Source organism: Pelodiscus sinensis, chromosome 4, assembly GCF_052426305.1.
Source record: "Pelodiscus sinensis isolate ZL-2025 chromosome 4, ASM5242630v1, whole genome shotgun sequence".
Classification (NCBI taxonomy): domain Eukaryota; kingdom Metazoa; phylum Chordata; order Testudines; family Trionychidae; genus Pelodiscus; species Pelodiscus sinensis.
In genome coordinates this window covers 84,334,405-84,354,461 of record NC_143055.1, presented here as the reverse complement: position 1 = coordinate 84,354,461, position 20,057 = coordinate 84,334,405, and the positions used below count along the sequence as shown (strand labels likewise).

Genomic DNA, 20,057 nt, shown 5'->3' with positions numbered 1-20,057 from the left:
ATAACCTCTTTGTTGTAGTTTAAATGTGCCCAGCAGATATGACATATTTCTGAAACTTTCCTTGTAAAAAAGGTGTAACCATACATTCTGAATTCTCTCCTTAATTGCAATTTATCTCCCTTTCCATTTTCTATATAAAACACTAGAGTTCACATTTTCCACATTTAATATTTTATACTTTTCAATTAAATACTTTGTCTTTTTCACAATTTTATTCTTAGATTCCTTTGTCTTTCTTTGCATTTGCTCTATCTACAATCTTTTCCTCATATGGGGCTCTTCTTCAGTCCATACAATACAATGAAATTTCTCACCTGAGTCAGTCCTGTAGAACATGACTGAGAACTCTGTCTTGCAAATTTTTCCTCACATGTAATCTTTACCTACATGACAAGTTTCTAATTCAGTGGGAGTAAAATTGAGAAGAAATGGGTCCTCTGTAAATAAACTATACTAAGATTATTTTCTTTGACCTCTTCTTCTTTCAATCACACCATCAAAATCACATACTTAATAGAAAATAATAAATAATAATAATAAAAATAATAATACCCTTACTACAGAATAGGGAAGACAGAAAGCAATACATTAATTATAATAAAAGATGCAACGATTTATAAATTAATAGTTTTAGAGCTGTACTCTGCTCTTACTTATACAAAGCACACCTTTCATATTTTGTAGTTTCAGTCAAACAGATGCCAGAAAACAAAGGCACTGATCCTGTAGGTGATAGCCTGCAGGCAGACTGCTGCACTAATATGAAGCCCCACTGACTTTCAATAGGGCTCCATGAAAACACAATATAGTCTGTCTGCACTCTACTATCTATTGTAGGAGAGGAACCTAAATGTTCAAAACAATGAACTTCTGTTACACAAGAACAACAACAGTTAATTGATACTATGGTTACATTCCGCTTAAGCGTTAAAAATGGGGGATGTTTTGTATCAAAGATAACACTACATGCTTAAAAAAGTGAATGGGAATAAAGATGAGCCTGGGGGCACAATCATCTACTTAAGCATGCATTTGGATTTTCAACATAATTAGTCATCTAATTGCATACCGAAACTTAGTCAATCCATTTGTGCAGCTAATTAAAGATTTATTTAAATACTACTTTAATGTTTTATTTGCAACTTTAATAAAATAAAATTACGGGAATTTTGTATGATTTTAAAACTAATTTGAATTTTTCTTATGTACCCTGCATTTTACATTTTTACAAAATTTCGAAGATACAGGTAACAGTGCCAAAAATCATAACACAAAATACACACAGAAAAATGACAGTGCTGCACTTGATTCTTAAAGAACTTAGCTACATTACTACCAGCACAAATGAATGTGCAATCAGATGTATAAATTGGAGGTAATTAGCCGTTTGTATGTACAATTACTAGATTTAATTTCACAACTGTAATGAACTGCAAACACACAGTGAGGCCTTGATTCAGCAAGGTATTCAGGAATATATCTAAACAAGCCCTTGAATAGTCCTACGGACTTGAGTGAGACTACTTTGGAGCTTACAGTAAGAACTTGTCTAGATAGGGATTTCACAGGAAAACTTCAAAATAAAGTCCTTGTGACCTAATCAGAGAAACAGTTCCCTGTTTCTACTTTTTCCAGAGTACAGAACCCAGAAGGAGAATCTCCAAAGGGGGCCAAGAGAGTGGACATGAAAAAAAGCAGGAGAGGGTGAAGAGGCTCCTCCAACGCTGGGGAGAGTACAGAAAGAAGAACAAAAAAGAATCCCTACAGAGGTGGGTGGGTGAACAGAGAGATGGAAGCAACTGCAAGGAAGAAGTGGAGAATGGGAGAAGGGGTGAGGAAGAACAATGAATAGGGAGAGAGGAAGAGAGAGAAGATTCTTAAGAAGCAAGGAAGATAAAAGGTGGGAGAGGGTTATAAAAGGGGAGGACCGGAGAAAGGGAGGGAGACAAGAAAAAGGATGAAAGCTCAGTCATGTGGGGGAGAACGCAAGAGAGATTAGATAATGAAGAATTGTCAGTGGCAGGAGTGAAATCCTATTTCAAGGGATGGTGGTGTTAGGGAGAAAACAGAGAAATTCACAAAATGCTCAGTATGCTCTTGGTAAATTAACACAGAGAGAGAATGAGGTTTCATAAATGGAGTCACCTTTTACAAGAAGTCTTCAATTATCTTTAAAAAGCATACTTATCTTTCTTAAAGAGGCTCATTCTGTAGCTGGACTTGGACAAAGTATATGAACTTGTTATTTCCAACCTATGGACACTTAACAGAAATGGTATTTGACACTTAGAAAATATACGTACAAAACCAGATATAAACAGGAATGTAAGTTCTGTATCTAAACTAGTTATTATACTGCACAGAAACTTTGGGTAAACAACACAGAAAGGCTTTTTTTTCCATGGAGACACTGGCGGACACCACTTTGAAAGTGGGTTTATCTTTCAAAGGCTTATGTAGACACTGCACTCGATAAGCCTAGGGATGTGTCTACATTGGCATGATTTTGCGCAAAAGCATTTGCTTTTGCGCAAAAACATGCTGCCTGTCTACACTGTCTGGGAATTCTTTCGCAAGAACACTGACCTTCTAATGTGTGAAATCGGTGCTTCTTGCGCAAGAACTATGATGCTCCCGCTCAGGAATAAGCCCTCTTGCGCAATTGTTCTTGCGCAAGAGGCCAGTGTAGACAGGCAACATGAATTTCTTGCACAAGAAAGCCTGATGGCTAAAATGGCCATCAGAGCTTTCTTGCACAAGAGAGTGTCTACACTGGCAAGGATGCTTTTGCGCAAAAGCACATCTCTTGCGCAAAAGCACATGACAGTGTAGACGCTCTCTTATGCAAATACTTTAATGCAAAAACTCTTGCGTTAAAAGTATTAGCACAAAATCTTGCCAATGTAGACGTAGCCTAAAGGTATAAGGAGACCTGGAAGGAGTCTCTGAAATAACACGGGAAGTTCTTTTTCTGTGATGCGGGACAGTAGGCGTATAAGAAAGAAGAGAATTTGGGAGAGAAAGAATAAGGCATTATTGACTATTGCAAAGGAGTGTTTCCATATTAAACTAAAGGGACCTCAAAAGGTCTTTGGAACCAAATATGTGGACAGTTTTTGGTTCACATATGCAGGGAACTAGTTTTTGATGGAAGTGCTGACAATAATAAAATATGAAAAAGTTCTGATGCACTGTAGTTTGAACATCTCTTCCAACAGCATTGCCACAAGAAAGAGCAGATCTTCCTTGTTCAGAAAACCATTTTCTACTTACCCAGAAAGCTTCTCTGAGAACACATGGTTGGAGATCACTGATGTTCAGCACACTGCCTCTCTAAATAAATTTATTGTGAGATTTGAGTGAGAAGTTGCTCTAAAGTATGCAGGAAAACATGCATATCTGCTCTTTGGTCAGGAAGGGTTTTATATGGATAAGAAGAACACTCACAGTGACATTAGGTAGGATAAAAATAAATTGTTATAAAAGTATATAAAACAATCATGTTTCAACACATGAACCAACTATAACTTACAAAGATTAAAAGGAAACTTCCTCAATGGGTAGTTATTCCATAATTGCACATTACAAGGTTCTTTGTATCTTCCTTTAATTGGTATGGTAATTCCTATGTTTATTAATGCTTATAGCAGTCAAAGAGAGCATTTCACAATGTATTTGCTATAGAGGAGCAGTATACCGAATATCAATGATTCCCAGCTGTGCTCTCTCAGATAAGCTTTCTAGAATAGCAGAAAACAGTTCCCTGCACCAGTCATCCTGCTCTTTCATGTGGTAGAGTTGTTGGAAGTCATGTTCAAACAATATCATCAGAGTCTGTATCCTCCTCTGCTGCTTAGTTGGCACTTCTGTCCTCTCTATGCTTGCATTTAACCAGCATCTCATCCTCCACTCTCTCCCCATACCTGCTTCTTTCTGTTGTCTCTCCAGTCATAATTCTACCATCTAAACTACATCTATTTCTGTACAATTTTATTAAAAAGAAGGAACATGATCTTCTCCACAGGATTCAAGCAAACCCATGCAAGTTTATTTTGATTAAGGCTCCCTCATATGCCTTGTTACTTTTCCCTTTGTCAAAGCAGGCTGTATTTCACTTAGTTTGTAGTATATGTGTTTAATATTTTTATATTGGATCACATCTGTGTATACAAATATTAATTAACAGGTTGAGATTTTTGAATTGAAAAGCAAGGTCTGCTAAAATGCAGCAAGTATCAGTGTACTAATACACATGATGAGCAGGAAAAAGATTCTTTGTCCCTTCTCGTCCTTCACCCTAGTCACTCCCTAATATTCATTTTCTTTCACTGAAAGCACAGTGAATTGCATGTGGGGTTGCAAGGAAGTGCTTGACCAAATACTGAATTTAAAGCAATTCAGTTTATTCTGAAACAAGGGGCAAGTATCTATCGATGTAGGTGACTTAGTAACAAGAATAGCAGCACTGGTATTTTCTTGCAATTACATGTTGTTTTGGAAGGAGAAGGGCAAAAGACTTTAAAGGATTGAAGATATTAAAGAAAAATCTAAATGTATCAGGAGTCGAGTGGTCACCGCATACAGGTGATGGAATTTCTTAAAAGTCTAAATAATTTTTAGAAAGGTCTAAAAAATTTGGTGGTAATCCTTGCAATAATGCTTCATATCTGCAATAGCCATGACACCAATTGGCACACCTTTTGCAGTGGTTTTCTGGAAAGTGGGGTTTATGCTACAACAATATTTTTGAAATGAAAGAGAAGAGGTAAGCAGCTGCCTTCCTAACAGACACTAGTAATTCGTAAGGTGATGAATTGGAATCACTCTGCCTTCAAGCCTTTTAATTCTTCCTACTGATTTTTCTGAACTGATATATTTTGACATTCATAACTATGCTATTTTTTGTCCAGAAGTAAGCAGTCAACTGGATTTTCCAAATCTACAAGCCCCTTAGAAATGTATAGACGCTGTCCTTTGACTTCCAATGGGAGAAACTGAAGTATTTGAATTCCTGTTAGGAACATGTGGAATAATAATCCAGTCTTTGGAGGCTCTGGCATAGGGACATCATGAGAGTTCAGTATTTGGTCAGGTACTTTCTTGTAACCCAACAGCACAAGCCACCGTATGAATGTATCATTTCACTGTCAATGAGATTTTTTTCAGAAAGCTGAACACAAAGTTGTACCCATCTCTAACGTCCTTTCTAATTCCCTTTATTTCTGACCACAGTTGAGCTACATTAATAAAAATCTTGTACCGTCTCAATTTCTAGAATACCTTGTTCTAATATAAAATCATAATGCATGGAACCATTGATTTCAATGGCCATCTCATTAGGCCCTTATATTGCATTATAAACAAACTATCCAAAATACACAGTACTGAAGATCTCTGTCTTTCTCTCCAGGATTGTCCAGAGTATTCAAAAAATCCATACTGTTTTGTAGCTTATAATCACTATGCACTTTTCTTAGTTCTGACTTCAGATTTATCATTGTATATTTCTTAATAATGAATAGAGAAGAAACCATTTAATAGACCGTTTTTGTCTGTTCAAGTCAATCCAGTTGACAATTCATCTAGTTATGTACTTTTAATGACATTTACTTTATTGCATGCTACTTCACGCAGTTTAGTACTCTGTCAAAAGTTCTGTGTTAAAAGAATATATGAAGGTTAGGCATTCAGATCAGACATTGTCAAGTTAAGTCTGCATGTGCAACCTTAAATATGCTTCCTGTACATATTGCTTACAATATAATTTTGAAATAAGAAACTAATTCTCAAATGTACATGCAAGACACTCAGCAAATAAGGCAATGCTTATGCAGTCTCTCAACCAAATCACTATGTACCATACAAGATGTGTATTTTAAAATGAACACCTTCAAAAAGGTATCGTAAATAAAATAGGACTTTTATGTATTGGACTTCTGGAATGGCTCATTATCTACTTTCACGATGCACAGAGATTGATTTTTCCTCATTCACTAAAACTCTTCAGTATATTTTTACCTACATAGATAACTTATGTGGAAGAGCAATGTACTTTTCCTCCTCTCTGAGTTAAATGATCACTATTAACAGAGATAAATATTTACCATGCATATGCAATGTGCGATTTATAAGGCACATTACTTAGGCAAATCAAAACCAATTTTCACAAAACACTCATATTTCTGATGGTGTGTTCTGGGGCATAATGGTTTTATTAGCACTCATTTGAGAGGATGACCATAATTTACTAATGGAAGGAAAGATGAAATTTGAAATGTTAGACGTATTCCTAGAAGAAATGAATTAATATACTTTAGAGAAGGCTAGATGGCTAAAGATGCAAATTCTGTTCAGTTTATCACATGGTTATATAAATTAGTCCATTGTTGTCTAAATAAAGGAATTTACTACATTAATAATATCATCACATAACAATACATAAACTACATGATGGCATGGTGGACTATTTACATACAGGTTTCATCACAGCTCATTTGGGATGAACATTGACCTTCATATTTTACTTGTGGCTTTGCCATTCATAAGTAATGAAGTCATTCAAAATGAATTTCAAAGCCATGAATTACTTATGTTGACAACCCCAAATGAAGTCCAATGAAATTCTTATACCACATTATATCAGCTATTTTAAATAAGTATTTTAGAGAAAAACTGTCTTACAGGTTGGAACTCCCTAGTCTTGCACCCTTGGGACCTGAGCCATCCCAGACTAGGGAATTTGCCAGACCAGGGGAGGTCAGTGCTCCCCTGTTGGCTGCTGTGGTCCCTGGCTGCTCTCCCTTGGGCTCCCTGCCCTGCTGTTGGCCCTGCTAATGCGGATCTGGCATGGGCTCCCCATCCTGCTTCCCGAACACTGACCCAAGGTCTCTTGGAGTTGCCAGTCAGGACAGCCTGGCTGCTGCTGGCCACACTGTCACATGGTGTTCCTGGGCTGGAGTTACCCAGCCACCGCCAGCCCCACTTCCTCCATGGCAGGATCGCCCGGCCACACTGTGCTGCAAGTAGGGCTGGCCCTGCTGCTAACTGGGAACTCCTTCAGTTTCCCCAGCTAGGGCCACCCACCTCTGCCAGCTCTACTTCAGCTGCTCGTTCCATGGCCAAGGCTGCCCAATCTAGCCTCGCTGCCATTAAGGGTATCCTGGGGTTCCAAGCCAGGACTGCCTGGCTGCCGCTGGCCCTTCCGCTGGTGTGGGGGAGGGGGAGAGAAAGAGGGGCATTCCAGTTGGGCTGCCTGCCACCAGAAGCCCTGCTGCAGCTAGGGTTCCCTCAGCCAGGATTCCTCAGTCACCTAGCCCAGCTGACACCAAGGGTTCCTTCCTTGGCCGGGGTGGGAGCTTCCCCGGTTGCTGCCTGGTCCAGCCACTGCTGGCCCAGCTAAGGCTCTCCAGCCCCACATTCTCTCAGCTGGTTCCCACTTCCACCTCTGCGGCTCTTTGGTCCAGCAACATCCGTGGCCCTGCTGGACCACGGATGTTGCCAGATCAGAGAGTCCCAGATTTTGAAGGTTCACCTGTAGAGCTGTTTCAAAGTATTATCAATAAGTTTGTTACTTTCTGTGTTCCTCATTTATTAAAAATAAAAAGTTACTATACTGGGATTTCAAGCATAAAGGCAGCTCAGTTTAGCAAAGTTATAGGTGACTGAAAAGAAATGTCTTTGGGGGTAGCTGTGTTAGTTTGTATCTTTAAAAACAACAAGTAGTCCTGTGGCACCTGAGCCCTTGTCTACGCCAAGGAGTTATTTCGAAATAACAAAGTGGAGCGTCCACACTACCAGGCCTGCTATTTCAAAATAAGGGGCTGGTTATTTTGAAATACAACTCCTGCTTTCCATGAGGAATAACGCTTATTTCAGAATAGTTATTTCAAAATAATATTAGTGCGGATGCTCCTCTGCTGCTATTTCGAAATAATTACTCCAGAGTCATTCAAAGTAATTATTCCCCAGTGCTTCCTGGGGCTCTAAGTTGAAGTAGTGCATCCACAATAAGGGAGCCTGCCTCACACTAATTTTGAGGCTTCCCTGTAGTGTGGAAATGCTATTTCGAAACAGTTATTTCATGAGTTATTATTTCGAATTAATTTTCTAGTGTAGACATGAGAGATTAATATATAGGATTATGAGCTCTCATAGGTGGGTTTTACCCATGAAAGTTTCACTCACAATCCTATTTGTTAGTCTCTAAAGTGCTACAGGACTACTCATTCTTTGAAAAGAAATGGTTACTCAACTTTTTCCTGTAACTATTGTTCTTTGAGAACATCAACCAAAAAGCCACTTTCATAGAAAGCTGTAATAGAAAACACGTTTCCAATGACTCAAAGGAGGCTCCACCAACTTTGCTAGAACAAAATTTAAGTTGCCCTGTGACACCAGGCTATATATCTGTGGACAGAATCTGTCCAAACCCCTCAGAAAGCTGATGGATAGAGAACTGGAGTAAAGAGAAAGATCGTCCACTAAAGGGTGGAAAACTTAGATAGCTGCTAGATGGACTCTATGGAACTAGTCATTAACCCTTGTTTCAGAAACAAAAGAGTCTGGCATATATAGGAAACGTCTTTCTGTCTGGATCAAATGGAAATATTTTTCATTTAGCAAGGTATGTAGTCCTAGTTGAAGGCTTTCACTATTTAGAATTTTAGATGAACATTCAGTAAACCCTTAAAACCGCCTCTTTCTAAGAGAGTCACCCCTGAAGCATTCAGTCTGGAGGTTGGGATGAAGGAAGCAGCTATGATCCTGGTAGATCACATCTATGTCTCAAAGAAGTGGGCAGGAATGGAATTTGAGGGAAGTCATATGGAGGTCATATCTTTCTTTATCCTGATAGCGGAAAGGGATATGTCAATGAACCTGGACTGTTGACCACTTGCGAACACAAACGATAATATTTTTATTTTTTCCTGTTGCAAATAGATCCACTTGAAGAGTCCTGTCAGCTGGAAAATGGACTGGTCACATCTGGACGAAGACACCACTTACGGTGAATGATCCGCTTAGGTGACCTGACAATGCAATCCAAATCTCTAGAATGTAAGCAGCTTTTAGAACTGGCAACACCAAAATTTCAAAGGAGAATCTCCCCTTCACATAATTCCACTGACTGAGACCACTTGTTTGTTTACATAGAACAGGGCAGCTATGTTGTTTGTGAGCACCAACAGAATCTACTCATGCATATATTCAAAGAAAGCCATGCAAGTCAAATTAATGGCTTGAAACTCCCTCACATTTTTATTGAGCTTTAAATGTTGGCTAGACAAAAGACTTTGTGTCTGTAAAGGTACATTAGCTCTCTAATGTAGAGCTGACACTTCTATAATAGGATAGATATCTGTTGAGGAGGAGCAAAGGGAACATCCATGAAAACATTTGAAGGTTCTATCCATCAATACAGGGAGGACAAGACCTGAGTAGGCACTTGAACCACCATGTCCATAAGATGATATCTTGCTGAATTATAGTCTTCTGAAGTACAGCCTGCATGCTGTACCACGTAAGTGCATTCCATAATGTGCCTTGGAAGTATGACACAATTTCACACGTTATTGACAGGGTGTGCCTTTAGATCTGGAGCAATGGCTTGCATTGTTTGAAATCTCAACCCTGGCATGAAAGTTTTGGCCTTTGTAGAATCCAGAACTGTCTCAATAAATTTTATTTTCTGAACAGGAGTCAGGGGAGATTTCTCCATAGTAATTAAGAACCTCAGTGTATTGGAGGTAGACTGTATAGTGGTCACACTGCACATTACCAGAGACCTGTACTGATCTCTTAGTAGCCAGTAATCTAGGAAATTACATGGACTCCTGACTATTGGAGGAATGCTGCTACCACAAACACAAAAGACTCTATCAGCAAACATATAAGTCTGGCTCCCCTGCCTTTCTTTGAGTGGGGTTTGAAACCACATTTGTCATTCACATGCTCCTTCCCCAGATACTTCAGGCTGCTGGGATTCTGATTACTCATTGGCACAGATTTGTTAAATAAGTGACAGGACCTCAAACTGAGAGAATAAGACCCAAGTTTGGTACCAGTACCCAAATGAGAACCAAGATGCTAACTACTAATCTAAACTTAATTTTATATCCAAAATTATGAACAAAACCCCCAAACAAGCCTTAAACTAACAGAACAGATATTATTTATGCTTAAGAGAATAGGACTGGAAAATGCAAGGACAGCAACTCCAACAACCATCACAGAACTCAAGTGGTGGCTTCATTCTTTTTAACTTTGCACAGTGACATAAGCTAGTGAGGTACAAGCAGCATGAGTGACCTCCTGGATATTGTTGATGGAAAAGCTCCAACAACTTTTCATGAATTGTGTGCACAACTACAGTGGAACAGATAAGTGCAGTTACTTGAAAAAAAAAAGTCTGAGGGAAAGTTTTGGGCAGTTTTACTCATAGCACAGGTACCAGGTTCACCTATAATTAATTCTGTTCAAAAGTACTTATTGAAATTACGACTTTCAAAACATTCTAAAAAGTAGCACTACAAATCTACTCATTTCCCATTTGTTAGAAAGGATCAGATATGCTCAGATGTTAATCTCATAAGTCCAAAATGGTAAGAATTAAAGAAATAGACAAGAACACGAAGTTACGACCATTTCATGACTTCAGAGGACCTATGCTTACTCCAACAGAGGATCTGGCCTATATGCTTCACAGTAGATTGCATCTTTCAATTTTTAAAAATTCTAGAAAGTTAAAATCTGATTATTAAAACTAAGCAGAGTGTAATGATTATGTTATTGATCTTCAAGGACGTTGCTACAGCTTTTTTCAGAAATAATATAAACCCAAGTTATTTCTTTAAAGCTGGAAATGGAAAATAGCACCATTGAAACAGATTAGTAGAATGGGAAGCACTCTTATCATTTGCTTAGTTTACTGTGAAAGATATAAAAATGAGTGAGGATAGCTGGAGAGTCAATGGTTTATATTACCTAGAGACTAACATGATCTATGTGACATCTACTTAGACCACTGCTGCTTTTTGAACTAATGGTATGCTTAGAGGTCTCTGAAGTGAGCATAACTGCATGGCTTTTACAGCTTGTCTATTTCACGTATTTGATGTCTGTTTTAAAATCACATTTATCCTTTCTACAAGACACAAGATGGAAAAGGCAAATCAGGAAATTCCATACTAGTCAGATCTTCTCAGGGTTGCAGCATAAGCAGTTTATTTGAAAGGCTATATTGCTATCTGTAGATATCTTTGGTTAGTGTTATACCAGCAGCTTTCCTTTCTCATAAACAAAAAAAGGGCAAATGGCCATGGATTCAATCAGTTCTCTAACTGTTCTCTAACTGTGTCCCAGAGAGAGCTGTGATATTGAAGTCTGAATATGAAAATGTAAGCATATATTATTTATTCATTTTCTGCTAAGAATTCAATTGGATTCCTTCACGTTTGCTGAGGCATCATTTTTTGTCCAACTCATACAAAGTTTTCATTATTTCAGAGTACAGCCTTTAATTGTAATTATTGTTCTTTTGGAGTCTGGAGTCTTTTGTTCAAGTCTGGAGATTACTTCTTAGAAGATCTGAGAAATATTGTATCCTTAGTCATCCTCATTTCTATCATGATACAAGATAATGGTAGTTGTAGCACCTTGCTCACTGAAGTTATTGCAGTAGAAAGAAGACTATATGTTTAATTGGAATCAAACAGCTGGTAATGGAGGAGATTATTGTCATTTGGTGGGCAATCACCGGGCTAATACATTGCTGAATAATGGGAAGATATAGGATTGGGAGGAAAAGAAAGTAAAAGGGCAGCTCAGAAGGTAAACTGGGTGGAGGAGCGGAGAGTTCTTGTCAAAGTAGGATGCAAAATCATACAGGGTGTGGTGGATGCAGCAGTCATGTGTTAACCAAGGTGTTCCATAGAAGGTTAACTGCAGTGGCAACAGAATGAGGAGATAACAATCCACTGTGTACACGGGAAAAATAATATTTATGTCCTGGCAATCATTCCATTGGAAGGGGAAGGTAAATTTTACATGGCAGATAGTGGACGTGGTAAATTTGTTGTCATATGCAGTGATGAACAGGAACTGAGTGGACTCAAAACAACAGGGTCTGTGTAAGGAAATGTCAATGGTAGGCCCTCCAGGTAATCTTGCAGATGTACTATAATGATTCTAGACAACAAGCTCAGAGGGAAAACACACTGGAGGGCTTGAGAGACAGAGAGAGGGGGAAGTGGATCCATGTGATGGGGTAAATCACACACTTGACATGAGAGAAATTAATTAGACCAGGGAGGCCCAATCAGCAAATTAAGCAGCAAACAAAAGAGATGTAAGCTATGCAGAGAGCCTTGATTAGAAAGTACCTCATCTGTGAGGAAGCAGGCAGGGTTTTTTACAAAAGCTGGAAGTTAACAATAGTGTAGAATGGCTGCAAGAGTGATGGGGCCAGGGAGGCAGGCTTGTGGAATGTCTGATGCTGCTTCAGCAGAAAGACTTTGAAGGACTCTGCCCTGGAAGAGGAAACCACTTCGTCACCTAGTCAGAAGGCTGAATCATGAAGAGAAAGTTGCAGGTCCTGGAGTGAGAGAGAAACTTCAGGGTGAGAAAGTGACAAATGCAGGAAGGGATATTGCCGTGGTAGAGCTAATCCCAAGAACAGCCAGAAGGAGGCACTGTCAATTGGGGAGTATTGTGCCCTACCACCATCCAAGAGAAAGATCTAGCACAGGAGGGCTGTTACCGACAATTAGTGGCAATTGGCATAGTAATAGAAGGATACAAAACTGGGAGGAACAGTAAGTAAAGAGAGATCTCAGATGGAGAAGAGACAGATGTATGAAAGATTCCTCTGGCTGTATACCTGTACCATGTTCTACCATATCTAAGGATTAAGGTATTGTGGAGTAATACACAGAAGGATTAAGGACTGTGGTGTAAGAAAAAACAGACTGTGTGTCCGTGAATTGCAGACTACTAAAACAGACTAAGCGCAGTGCTTCTCACAAGTTAGTGTGAGCAGTAACTCTCCAGAGTTATATCTTGAGCTTTAACATGGGATCAGAAGTTGATCGGTGTGTCTTTTTGCTGCCATCCTATATCAAATAACTTCTTATACATGCCTTTGTTAAAGGTTGGGTTCTGGATCATATTAAATAATTTTCTTAGTGTTTAGGTCAGAAATTAAGCCTAGATAAGCAAAGAATATTGACACACTAATGAAGGAAATATGTATCTGTTCTTAGACATTCTTATTGTCCACAACAACTTTGATTTTACTCATTAACTTTGAAGAAAGTTCATCATCTTGTTAGGTTCTTGAAATGACCAATCAAGAAAATGAATATTGGTTGAAAGGTATAGAGGACAGGGAAGGGCAACCTGGAAATTCTTGAGATTAAATGTTATATTCTGTGAACAACCCAACTATTAAGTTCACTGAAGAATAGAAAAGCTACTAATTTTAGCTATAGTTATGCATACAGAGAAGTTGGAAATAGAAACTACTGTTGCTTTTAAAGGGGTTGTTACATTCCTACTTCCTTGTATTGTATTTCTATGTGGATAAGGAAGGCCACTAAATGATAGCTTAATTCTCTTATTCTCAATTGCCTGTTGCAGATCTGTGTGCAACAGTAACTAAAAGATACTATCTTATCAGCACAGAAGAAAATTCCAAAATAACAGAGTGACAACGGAAATTTCATCATAGGATGCACAGATATTATTATTAGATGATGGGATGATTATCAATGCTTGAAACAGAAAGCTAGTGAGTATTAATACTGAATTCATGCCAAAACTATACTTTGCCAGACAAAGATATTCAAAAATGTAATGCCAGCACCATATATTAATTTGGCATCCAAAATGCAGAGAATGCTACAGATTGTGCTGACAGTATGACATGATGTTTTCTTGGATGTAGTCTGGGTATCATGAGAATAAGCTTGGAGACACTAATGAGAAAAAGAATACTGCCCTGGAAGAGCTGCTAAATATGCAATAGTCACAGGATGCCTGGAGCTTGCTGGAACTATAGTGGTAATTTTGACATTAAAGCAGCCACGTTAAATTGGCCAGAGAAGCTTTAAGGCAAGGGATTCAAGAAGGCAGAAGTTGTTTCTCTTACCACACTTGTAAAGGAGTTTTCAAATCATATTCTGTTTGTCTGCCTGAAAGCATGTTATTAGTGGGTGCTTGAGAAGTGGCAATGAAAGGCTCACACAAAACAAACTTGTATTATTTAAAGATATCATTGGGAAATCCTCAAAGAAGATAAAAAATGGTGTTTGACATGTACATGATCATAGTGGATACAGAGATACAGAGTCTCTAATTCACTTGGATAGCAGAGTCAATTACCCCTTGACCATTTTCTCAAATGGATGTCAGAGTATTGTAAAAGGAGCCACTAACATAGATATGTGCCTCTGGAAGATTCTTCTACACTGCAGTATTCCTCCAGAGATCACTTACACCAGCTCTATGCTCATATTTTGTTGGTTGTATATGCAAAGTGTCTGCTTTGCACTTCAGTGTCTGTTCCCTGACATGCTATTAGCACCAAGTTTACATTTAGGAAGGAAGAGGGTCTCAAGCCAGAACACAGATCTGAAGTTCAGAGCCCCTCAAAACCAAGTTATGGTTCAATAAACACAATGTACAGGTTCCCATACTATAAAATGATTGGCTGTCACTTTTAGTTGACTCTTAAAAGAAACTAAAACAAGACCTGACATTTTTAGGTAAATAGTTTCAAACTGAGTTGTTGGGGAAGACAAGGTATTCATGTTGCTATTGTGAATGATAATTATGGAGTTCTTCCTCTACCTTTCTTGTAGTTGACTTCCTACATTCCATTGGAAACTGTCCCATTTTGTCACATCATCAAAAAGACAGATTAAGAGGTGCCAAGATACTTACTCTCAGAAGGAATAAGTTTGGATCTCCCTGGGGAATCTGACCCTACCTGTAAGATTGAAGGAAATGTAGCCGTGTTAGTCTGGGGTAGCTGAAGCAAAATGCAGGACATTTGTCCTGCATTTTGTAAGATTGAAGGCCTGGTGACAGAGAAAACAAGCAAGCAAGCTGGTTCTAATGGCATGGTCAGGAGATTGGAAGACCAGAATTGTACAAACTCTCACTGATGTTAAGCAAATACTTTTTTTCTGCTTTTCTCTAGACGTGTGGAAATATATGCAGTTGAGGGAAGGAAAATAACTGGTCATGATTTATGTCTAGAGGAAACATAAAATCAGTGAGTCTGGATGCCTACCAGCTGCTACCAATCCCAAGGACATTTGAAGTTATAGAATCTATATGAAAATGCATAATTGTTTCCCATAGTGTATTGTCTTGTAGCTAAGCAGATCCACACTGGAGCTCTACCTGATTCCTGTCTTCAAAAAGCACTTGAGCTGAATGCAAAGTTTTTAGACTGTCTGCAGGAAGCTAGCTTTCCCATGTCACTTGAAAGTTAACGAAGTTATGAAGGATGCTCCAATCCCACAGGACTCTCTTCATAATACAATTTGTCAGAATCCTACCCCAAATGATTGAAATAATACACTACTCTGGAGATATACATCTGAGTTTATTCTGTCTTATCTGAATATACCGAGTTGTTAATCAATTACCAAGTACATAAACATAGCTCTTAATGCCAGGCACACTGCACTAAGTTACTGATACAAACTCTGGGTTTCTCTCTCTTTACACAAACTATTAATATAAATATATCCTACAAAATTCTCCAGTCATCCTAAGTGCTTATCATCATTTCTGGAGAGGTTTAGGGAAAAAAATCCTGAAGAATGTTTGAAGACACTATCTGTCAGATGAGGGAGTCTTGCACTTTATGATGATCAACTGCTGAGTTCTGGTTTGCAATTTGCACTTAAGACTGTAAGTTTCTCATTACCTGCATGTGTAATGGATTCTCATGAATGCAAGAAGCCATGCAACCTCAACAAAATTACTCTATCCTTCCCTCCACTAGCCCTGCATGATTGTAAATATATATAAGTAATATTTCTTTGAATGTTTAATATTTCTTTTGTACTTGAAGGGCAGTAACCACTGAAGCATACCCATGCTGTCCAACCAGTTCTGAACTAGCCACTCTCAACTGGCCAAATAGCCACATTGTTCAAGCCAACTAGCCACACTCAACCAGTCAAATACCTACACGTGGCTAGTGTGTTGGACGCCATGGCTCTACACCAGTCCCTGTGAGTGTTAATTTCTATGTCTGGGCAAAGATGGATTTTATTGATTCCTAAACAGGGAAAAGACTGTGTGTAGTGAACAAAATGTGGAAGAATGCCTCTCAGGCTGAAAACACTACCCTAGTCCTGTGAACTCATGAAAGAGGCTACCAGTGTCATCATACAAAAATTGAATCGTGAAACAAACCTGTTCAGTACAGAACAAACACCCTTCTGGAATCAGAAATGTTCTAATATAATCAGTGCCCTGAGCATTCTGCAATTCCATAGAATTTGCAGCAAAATCTACTACTTGCTCTCTCCTGGCCATATAATTGTGCTATAAGATCTAAGCTTTCACTCTAAAGCCCCCCTGCATCTAGCTCACATAGTTGAATATATAATTTTGAATACATGATCCAAGTGTAAATAGATAGATTGTTTCCTCTTTGGATCTGTAGACATCCTTAAGATAGCTCAGAAGTATGAACTGCCTTAGTCAACTCAATGAAATGTGGAACCCATACGTAATAATTGTTAACGCTTTCACTGAGCAGGAATATCCAATTGTCTCACAACAATTCTCAGTTGCCTCTTATGTTGTCCCAGGTATCATCACCTAACTGTCTCCAAAACCTTTAGCAAAAATACAAAAACAAACAAAAAAAGACCCCTAACCAACTATTTTATAGGAAATTTTCAGTAGAAACTACATTTAGTTGTCCTAATTCTATTAAAGGGAAAAAAAGAGGGCAAACAAGAGAATACAGGCACATCTTTTGCCTATGGGAGTAAAAAAGAAATCGAGGCATTTTCTGTTAAAAATAGCACTTTTGCAGATCCAAACATTTAATGCAAAGGAGTATTATGCACTTTGCCACAACTGTCATTCCTTCCTAGATTGTTTTAAGTGCAAATTCTCTCAGGCATGTGAATTTGCCAAACAAATTCTTTCCTAAAAATATGTAGTAGGTTTATCCTCAGTACAGTATAGTAAGATTACATGAATGCTTTAAAGAAATAATAAGGAACAGCTAATACTGTATTAACATTTTTCTTTTTATTAAAGAAGACAGGAGGAAATAAGAAAAACCAAAGAAAATTTAAAAGTGAAGGAAAGATCTGCTCCTTTCACTCACGTTTATGCTATCTGATAAAAGAAATTATACTAGGGAAATGTCAAAAAGCTTTTTTTTTTTAGTTTCTTTAGTCTAGTGATATCTGTGCCATGGGCACACATGCCAAAAATGTGCTTGAATGCCCAGGATTATGTCCATCATGCTACTGAGAAAGTATTTCTTACTCTCAATAGGAAAGTTTATATTAACCTTGTTGTTGTAAATACAGGCTACAGGAGAAGATTAAGTTTCAGTTCATCATCATTTGATTAAACTGACACATCACTTGTTTTCCTGTTATTGTGATGATTTGAATAACAACATTCTGCATGTTAGAGTACATCTAAACCATATTCCTTTATCGAAATTAGACGTAAATTAGACATATTGAAATTGTAAATGAAGTCGGGATTTGAATTTCCCATGCTTCATTTACATAATGGTGGCCACGGCTTTTTTTCGAAAAGGGTTACAGGATCTTTCAAAACGGGGCATTTCTGTTGAAAAATCCCCGTCTTGACCGCATTTTTTTTAAAAACGGCTTTTCGAAAAAAAGCCGCTGCCACCATTATGTAAATGAAGCGTGAAAAATTAAAATCCTGGCTTCATTTACAATTTTTTGATATGTCTAATTTACATCCCTTTATTTAAAAAGGGATGTAGTTTAGATGTACCTTTAGAGTTAGCATTTGAAATAGATTTACACTATTTGTTTCTTTTCTATGTATACTTCAAACCTCTTTTAATTATTATTATTTTTTAAAATAAGTGCACAACGAAGTGAATCGAACCTCCATATGGAAGCAGGGTAATCCAACAAGATTTAAGCTCAGCAAATAATTGTATAAAATTCTACAAGAAAAATGACTTAACCATTAAGGACAATGCAGCACTAATGCGTTTCATAACCAATGTCTTACCAACTGTAAAAGGGTCATTGCACATGTCACTTCTGTTCTCCTTCCATGCCAGCAGGTACTCAATGTTGACGTGATCTGCAGATTCTGTATGACTGTTAACTGCCACCATCATGTTATGAGCTTTTGCAATGCCGTAATAAACCTTTGTTTCATCCACCAAGGGCAACTCAGTCAGAGTGTTTGCTGCCTCAAAAGCCTGACTGAAATATTCACAAGCTTTGTAATAGTTCCCCTAATAAGAAAGAGAAAAGTGAAAATGTTTTTACATTTTTTAACTAGACCATCTTTAAACTAGTGCTCAGTACTTCCCCCCTTCATAATCCTAAAGAAACCATATCTGTTCTTCCATCCCCAGAATGATTCACTCTGCGATCTTGGAAAACTCACACCTCTCTTCCTCAGTTTCTTAATCTGTAAAATGCAGAAAATATTACTTACTAGTTTCTCTGGGGAACTGTATTAGTCCCTACGCATATAGGATTTTGAACATGTAAACTTCTATATAAATGGTGAGTACAGTTTCTAATTATAGCTGAGCTACTCAGTAACAGTAACCAGAAATTTAATACATTCATCATCTTAGGGAGAAGCAAGATAAAATCTAGCATGGTGACCCTAAAAATTAGAAACAAGGAATTTTTTAAAAAACAAGGAAGTTAGTCAAAACTTCTAAAGTCAAAACTATAGAAATTAAATGTTTTAGAAATAAGGCATTAATAATAGTATGTAAGAATGCATGCACTTCACCAAATAAAACAAAAACAAAGGGAAACAGGAGGGCAAGATGTAAAATCCTATCGGTAAACTGCAAGGTTAAAGGGGTTATTCAAGCCATAGATTTCCTCTGGAAAATGGAAATCTAGCATTAGTGAAGCCAATATAAAGGAGCATAAACTACAACAGGCAAAATGTAAGAAGAAATTAGAAATGCTAAGGTGGAATTTGAAGAGAAAATAGCTAAAAGGAATAAAAACATAAGAAGTAATTCTTTAAATACATCAGAAGCAGAAATACTGTGAGGGAATCCATGGATCTGTACCACAGGAGAGTAAAGAGAGCAATTAAATAAATAAAGATCTTGTTGAGAAGGTAAATGATTTCTCTGCATGTGTCTTCACCACAAAGTGGGTTGGGGAGATACTACACTGGAGTTATTCTTTTCTGGTAATAAAGATGAACTACACTTTGAGATGGAGGTGTCTAAAGAAGAAATGCCGGAGTAAGCTGACAATTTAAAAGGTAATAAATCACCAGCCCACAAGGTATATACCACAGAGTTAGTTCAGGAACCTGAAACTGAAGTGGCTGAGTTGCCAACAAATATATGGAATCTCTCATAAAAATAAGATACTATGGCTACGTCTACATTGGCAAGATTTTGCGCAAATACTCTTTAATGCAAGAGTTTTTGCGTTAGAGTATTTGTGCAAGAGAGTGTCTACACTGGCATGTGCTTTTGCACAAGAGGTGTGCTTTTGTGCAAAAGCATCCTTGCCAGTGTAGATGCTCTCTTGCGCAAGAAAGCTCCGACGGCCATTTTAACCATCAGGCTTTCTTGTGCAAGAAATTCATGTTGCCTGTCCACACTGGCCTCTTGCGCAAGAACAGTTGCACAAGAAGGCTTATTCCTGAGCGGGAGCATCATAGTTCTTGTGCAAGAAGCACTGATTTCTTACATTAGAAAGTCAGTGTTCTTGCGCAAGAACGCGAGGCCAGTGTAGACAGGCAGCAAGTTTTTGCACAAAAGCGGCTGCTTTTGCGCAAAATCTTGCCAATGTAGACACAGCCTATAAAAG

At 38.1% G+C, this 20,057-nt stretch overlaps 1 protein-coding gene across 2 annotated transcripts in view; it reads right to left on the bottom strand.

Annotated features, from left to right (window-relative positions):
• The window catches only part of TTC29 (tetratricopeptide repeat domain 29), a 202,537-nt gene that overhangs the window by 53,158 nt on the left and 129,322 nt on the right, over positions 1–20,057 (bottom strand). For both annotated transcript variants that reach the window (XM_075929998.2, XM_006133842.5), the window contains exon 11: positions 18,262–18,493. In XM_075929998.2, coding sequence (XP_075786113.2) covers positions 18,262–18,493 — 232 coding nt within the window. The remainder of the gene's footprint in view (positions 1–18,261; positions 18,494–20,057) is intronic.